Below are 6,877 nucleotides of genomic sequence, written 5' to 3'. Positions count from 1 at the left end.
GCGAGAGTGTCCCGAGTGCCTCCGTCCACTCCACCTTGTCATCGGACTCGTAAACCCTGCGACTGCCGTCCTCACACGACGTCATCATGACGAGCCCTCTGTCCTCCCATTCAAGAACCGCAGGCTGGATGCATCCATCACGACTCGTATCATTTGAGAACTCCCAACCATAATGAGTGCCTTTGGCAAGGATGACCAAAGAAACTTCCTTTCCATCATCCTTCAAGGCCTGAATGGGCAGCACATAGGAATTGTCCTCCAACATGATGCCTGCCCCGCCACCACCCAGAAACTGTTTGAAGCGCTTGATATTGGTGTTGTAATCATTTAAAACGCCCTGAAGATTCGTAGTGCTTGCAAACCGGCTCCAATTAAACTCCATCTTACCGTCTTCTTCACCCGAAACCGTACCCTTTGCCATCCTGGGCGTCCAATAACCATCACCCACTTCCTTCAATGGAGCCCCTGACGTGTGATAACCCCCAAGAAGAGCACTTACTTCATAACCACCCTCTTTCACAATGGCAGTTGGGCGCAACAGGCGGTCAATACGCACGTCATAATGATCAAACACGATGGCACTTCCCTTAGTCCACGTCCGTCCATCGATTTCCATCGACTTTGCAGCAATACTAACACACGATTTGCTATCCGTGCTATTTGTGTAATGCGCCTCAACAGTGGCCACAACAACACCATTCACGTAAACAAGAGAGGGTGCACGAAAAGAATCAAACGCCTGTACCAAAGATTTGTTCTCTGAATCAGAAAATGATTCCTCTCCTTTAAATATGATTGTACCCTCTGAATTACCCTCCACAGCGGCTGCGGCTTCGCTGCCGCAGAACATCATAACGACAAGGAGGAGCAGCACCGCGGAGCGAAAGAAATGCCGGGACATGCTGGGCCTCCGCCGCTCACTCTCGCTTCCTTCCCTCCTCCTTCCGCTGGATCCGGTCACGCGGCGACGGTTGTGTACGTTGGGTGCCTTGACAGCAGCAACACGTGAGAGCATGTAAATATGTGTTTGTGCGGTGTGTGTGCTGTTGGTCCTTTCAAAGCCCTCGAATTTCACAGTAGCGTTTAGCGTTCGGTCGTAACCTCCTAATTCATGTGTGTTTGTGTGCGTTCAAGAATTTGAAAAGAACAACAGCAGCAATACGTCAGACACGTCCGTGGGGAGCAGAGCAGAGCGCCCACGCGAAAACCACGACACAAGTCAATCCAGAAGCGACAGCACAGAGAACCATCGCCCACAGAAAAGAGAAGCAACACACACAGAGACAACGGTGCGAGGAGAGCACTGACCCTCTCGCAGTCACCGCACCGTATCTGCACCGCAAAACCCAAGCGCCACGCACCGCCACTCCGCAGCGGCCATCACACACTCACGTACCATCGCAGAGCCGTCAGTACGCAGGTGAGAGGATTCGGCTCTCCACACAAAAAACGCACACAACGCCAGCAATCACCCACCATGCACGAGGAGAAGGGACCCACTGTCACCGCCTCAAGTTCAAACCCACGGCCAACGGGATACGACCACGGCCCCGCTGTCAACACACAACGCACACCGAGAGAGCACCCACAGCACCAGCCACACGCAGAAGCGTATCCTCATCCATCCATGACGCGGCGGCAAAACTTCACTGCGGTCCTACCCCAATGGGATGCGATGCCTCACTCCATGCGATGACAAAAAGTGAATATTCACGTGGGCCGCTGGCAGAATCCTGAAGTTACCAATAATGGAAACCAAACAAAACGAATGGAAAAAAGCAAATGGAATGAGAATGGCTCCACCACATCCTCAAAGTTTGCATCAAGTAAGTGTATATATTTTTTTACATTATCCGCTAGCCACAATCGTGACATGCTGCACTCTATTCGAATGGGATATATATATATTCGTTACTTACGAAGTGACAGAATTTGGGCTCCTCCAGCCACAAGACACCGCCGCTCCCCTTCGCAAGTTCCATTCCTTTCGCCAAGTCCTGAAGTGTAAACACAAGACCGCGTGATATGCCGTCTGCGGGGTTTTCTGCTGACCGCAACTAGGCAAAGGATGTCTGTATTCCGCGAGAGTCCAAAAACAAACATATCCGTCGCAGCTCCCACGTCATAGCGTTTGATTTTGAGCTGCCTTTATTCGCCGCTCCTTGCAGCGAAGTGTTGTCCACCCAAACGTCGATGATGGATGGCAAGACGGCGGAAAAAGACCGATAAGGCTAAGCGCACCGCGCGCGCCTCGGCCCGCATGATAAGAAACGGCTTCCTCTCCCACTCTCCTCCGGCAGTTTTAACGTCGACAAAGTCTGGGATGAAAATGGGTCTCCATCCATGGAGCGATGCATCCGTGATGATGGCGGCCGATGACTTTTCCCTGGGCTTGATGATTCGCTTGCGATTGTTCTCGATGGTGTGTCGTAATCTCTCGCCCAAACCAACCGCTGCTGGCGGAAGGTTCGCCGGGGATGTCTCCTGCACAATCCCCCGGTTGGGTGCCGATAATCGTCGTCGCGCTGCCTTGATGAAAAAGTATTATGCACAAAAGTGTGCACAAAATGGCCGCCGCGTACAAAAACCGTGACGCCGTAACCTCCATTTCCGCGATGGTTGAAGAATTGAGCTCCGGCATGGCGCGCACAGACCGGACAAGCCTTTCACTCAGGGATACCGCCCGGCGAGTATGATCAAACTGCACCCCCAGGAAGGTGTACTGCGTAGCGCCCGATTCGCGGTCCTCCCCATCGTGGCGTGACAACTGTCCGCATTACGAAGCACTTGGGCTTCCCACAATGTCACGTCGCTTTTCAACCCTGCAATGCGTATATTATCGATCCATACGTCGATGCGGACCAATGGAGGTGCGGCCCAGAGGGGTGAACCACCGTCGTCGCCCTCGCAATTGCCGAGGTAATAACAATCTGGAGAATTTCTGGGCTGGCCTTGTATCCCATTGGGAGCCGTGTCAGCTCCACCAGCGTGCCGTCCTCCACGCGGCATCGAAAGAGGTGCAGAGTCTCCCGCGGTAAAGAGACTTGCAAAAAGGACGCCTTCACATCCAGGCAGGAAGCGGCCTCAGCCATCACAGGTGGCACGTAATGGGAAATGTGTAAAAGGTACAATAGCCTCATAAGGGTCGTCAATTTTCATGTCGCGTGGCCACGCGATCCATTGTTTCCGCAAACCGGCGGTTTTCCCCTCCACAACCGAAAAAGGTATTATCCATCCGCCTGTTATTGTGGACGAAGCGTCCTCGAAAATTCCCACTTCCTTCGACAATCTCGCGTCAGCCGCTGGAATCCTCCGTGAGCCTTCGCGCGCTTTACCGGAGGAAGACGGAGGAAAAGGGGACCGCCCGACGAGTCCCCAAACTTGCATGAGACTCTCCGAGGTGTTCGGGTTCAACCGACTTTTAATCCACTCTAGGTTCAATACGGGCACGTTGACTTGCTGTAACGGGATAGCGTGTTCATCTTGTGGAGTGGCCAGTCGTGTCCTTGTCGCGCGTCTCGTTATTGTAGCAGCATGGTTGTGATTAAAATCATGGAAAAACGCCTCTATGCTCTCAGCCAGAGTTCTTGCCCTTCCGCAGTTTCCCCCTTCACACCAATGCGACCAGCGACGACACCTGGGTCAGCACTGTGTTGCAATTCCCCAAATACCGAACTGTGCCTTGGGGAAGGCCAAACGGGTCGACGTGCCCCGCCAACCGCGAGATCACGTGTGGGTCCAAATTTTGTGACTCCACGATTTCAGTGGCGCACCCCGTTTTATGGAATGCGCCGTGGCATTCCACGAAGCCAGAGCTCGTTCCACTTGGGCAGTCGTAAGATTCGTGAGCTCTTCGCTGTGTCAAAGTGTCCTGCATAACTTTATAGTGTTGAACGCGTCCTGCCCTCGCATCCCGACGAACCGCGAGGCGCGGTGGGGATCCGCCCTCGCCGTCCTTGGAGCCACGGGCCAATCCAGAATTATGGCCCCGTCCGGCTCCAGTGTGAAATGTTTTGGGAGTCAAGACCGCAATGTCGGACCAACAGCTCGCAGTCATCCACGCAGGTCGTAAGACAACACACTGCTTCCAATCGGCCCGGCTGCGGACAAATTAGTTCATCTTTTCCGTTGTCAAGGGGCGCGCCTGCTTCGTCTCCGATCGCGCCGCAATTTTTGGTAACCCGAGAACCACCATGTCCGGTGGGGTTCGATACATTTGGAACGTGGACCGCCAGCATCCTGGCGTGCTGCGGTCGGATCGATGGCGCCACATCTCCTATTGCCATCAAAATTACCGGGCAGCTCTTCTCGTTGATCGGCTGCGCGTGCGTGCGGCAAAAACTTATGAATTGCCCCGCTAGTGACATTCTCGGCTCCTACGTTGACGGCGCACACATCTCTCGAGCCAACTCGTTCGCCCTCCTCATGTAGCTGGCAAAGAGCGAAGATATCGGTGATTCGCGGTACCACAGTCGAGCGTCGTTGGCGTATAAGCTCCTTTGCGCTTCTTAACGATTGCGTGGGGCGATTCAAAGGATCGGATGGAACATCGGCGGTGCAGTGCGACGTCTTGTGTGGGGATTGGTGGGAGGTGGTGGAATGGGCGTGGCCGCCGTCGTCCGCCTTCATAAGCGGCGTGCGGCCCCTTTTCCGTTTTTTGACGTTCGCTTGTGGCTCGGAGAAACCCTTTTGGGGCGCACGTTGCAGTTAGACGCGTCGTGTCCATAATTGTGGCACAGTTGGCATCGCAGCAACAGCGATCGAGTTCCCCGTCAATCCATGAGAGGCCGAGCCGCCCTCGCGAAGGTGTCATCCTCATGAAAAGCCGTATGGAAGCGGGCACGTAGTTTTTGGATCGGGATGCTGGGGTCGGATTTAATCATGATCTGCGTCCAAAAGACCTGCGGTACAATCCTGCCCAAGTCCATGAACTGCTTGTTGGGCTCCCGATACAACTGCAACGCGCGCATCCACAAAACCAGAAATGTCAAGGGAAATTTGGGCGCGAGCGTCCCCTCGGTGCCCGTAATCGTAAGCGCTCCGGATTTCAAAGATGCCTTCATTCCAAATTCGCGGGACCAAGTGTTGGCGACAAATTCAAGGAAACCCGTATCCTCTTCATCCGAACCGGAAACTTCTTCTGAAGCCGAAGATCGAAAGAGCGAAGTCACGGGGTGAGGGAAACGCGGTCGCCCACAGTGCCCAATGACGCAAGAGTATTGACCCGCCGTCGCTCTCCCGTGAAACTGGGTTGGGGAATTGTGGGTGCAGCCGCGTCCCTGGCCATCAAACGCTCGTGGTGGGGCGGTGTCGTTGCGCCATTCTCGTACCCGTGCGCGGGTGCATCTGGCGGCCCTCTCCTGGAAGAGGAAACTCCTCGCTGTCCGAGCGAATCGGCGCACCCCAAGCTGCAAGCCGCGCTTCCAAGGCACCGATGCGTGCCTTTCGTTCCTGGGGTTGTCTCCAAATGGCGTTCGCGTCCCGCAAGAAGACCGTTCGCCACCGCAGTGTTGGACGCACGTGCCGAAAAGTGGTTATTCGCTTCCTCCATCCGATGTTGAAGCTGCGCGCTTCGATTCTGCACGTCAGCGGCGGCGTAGTGCGGCTTTGATCTCCGCCCTTCCGCGATGGTCAACCCTTGCCGCGCCCCCAACTCACGGGCCGCCCTCATTATGGGCAGGAGGAGTTGAGACGCAAAATTTGGTGCTTGGGGCGCCCGGAGATCCGCAATGTGCCCCGTAAGGGTTGAATCCTTCCAGTGCTTGGCAGTGTTTCCTGAAATCCATCGTAAGCCGCTTATGGTAGCACTGACAGTCATCATTGATTCCGACTGTCCCTTTTCATCCATGTGGGCAAGTTGCTCCTGTATGTCGCCTTGCTGGTGTACCAGATCCGCCATGCGATTACCGATAAGGCTCCATTCCGTTGCCGTGAAAAAGGAACCATCGCCATTCCTTTATATGAGCTTGCAGGAATCAGTTTTGGCTGTAAAAACAAAATGAAAATAAAACAACTAAATTCGTCTAGACGCCATTGTTTCCCTGGTTCCTAGAATCGCGGTCAACCAAAGAATAATAAAGTAAGAAAAAAGGGCTCATGGTGAGTTCGCTTCATCAGGGTATATATCTTAAATTAGCCCGCTTGCCGCTTAAAAATTCTCTTCACGAGCTCGTAAAAATACTGAATTCCCTCCACCTCCCAATCGGAAAATTAGCAAAGCAAGAAGATTGAAAGAACAAAATTATACAAATTGTTCATTGCCGGCCCGACCCACAGACGCGCAGCCACACCGCGTGCCTCCAGAAGAAGCACACACGCAGCACAACGCAACGGACGCCCACTGTCTCCAGCACAGCGTTCCGCACGCGGGTCGGGGAAGGACATTGGCATGCTCCATGGGGGCACAGGGCAGTCAGTGACACATTCCACTTCGTTCGGCCACAGAGCGCACAGGGCACAAACCGGGGTGCAGCAACCAATCAAGCAATACATTAGTATCCAACACGCACAGGAAACAGATAATTTCATTTGTTTGTCAATTGCACGACGGGTATATCGTGTCGTCGGAGACACGTTCTACACGGGCGACAGGCGATGTGTCGTTGCCGAAGCGCGCCATAAGTGCAGCGTAGTCGTCCTCCTGCACATGATGGATACACATCGAGGTCGGCACCACCTGCGAGTGCCCCGTGTTATTGCGAGCGTCATGGAAATGGCAGGACAGTACCTTGACGTATATCATTGGCTGGTACTTCACTTCCTTCTCAAGAACCAACCAACCATGGTGTCCTCGTAGTGAAACCGAAGCAGAGCAAACTCGTGATCACGCTCCTTGCTGTACGGCAAGTACGCCAGGGCGCCGAAGCGGTTCGTACGA

The 6,877-nt window shown here is 54.1% G+C and overlaps 1 protein-coding gene and 1 pseudogene across 1 annotated transcript, besides 3 other annotated features; both read right to left on the bottom strand.

The window, feature by feature from the left end:
- On the bottom strand, positions 1 to 1,015 carry Tc00.1047053503705.19 (trans-sialidase, putative; the record flags this gene model as incomplete). The annotated part of the gene is made up of 1 exon (XM_799801.1): positions 1 to 1,015. A coding segment is annotated over one exon (1,015 nt), but the record flags the coding sequence as incomplete, so codon positions are not given.
- Positions 1 to 6,877: a sequence feature (areas not merged during assembly with more than two copies in the genome that could not be assigned to a particular haplotype).
- Positions 1,662 to 6,173: a mobile genetic element.
- Positions 1,716 to 1,963: a mobile genetic element.
- Positions 6,536 to 6,877, bottom strand: Tc00.1047053503705.11 (annotated as a pseudogene; the record flags this gene model as incomplete).

This window comes from Trypanosoma cruzi, assembly GCF_000209065.1.
Source record: "Trypanosoma cruzi strain CL Brener chromosome Unknown tcruzi_1047053503705, whole genome shotgun sequence".
Lineage (NCBI taxonomy): Eukaryota > Euglenozoa > Kinetoplastea > Trypanosomatida > Trypanosomatidae > Trypanosoma > Trypanosoma cruzi.
The sequence above is the reverse complement of the archived record's forward strand: the minus strand, read 5'-3'. Positions and strand labels throughout refer to the sequence as shown.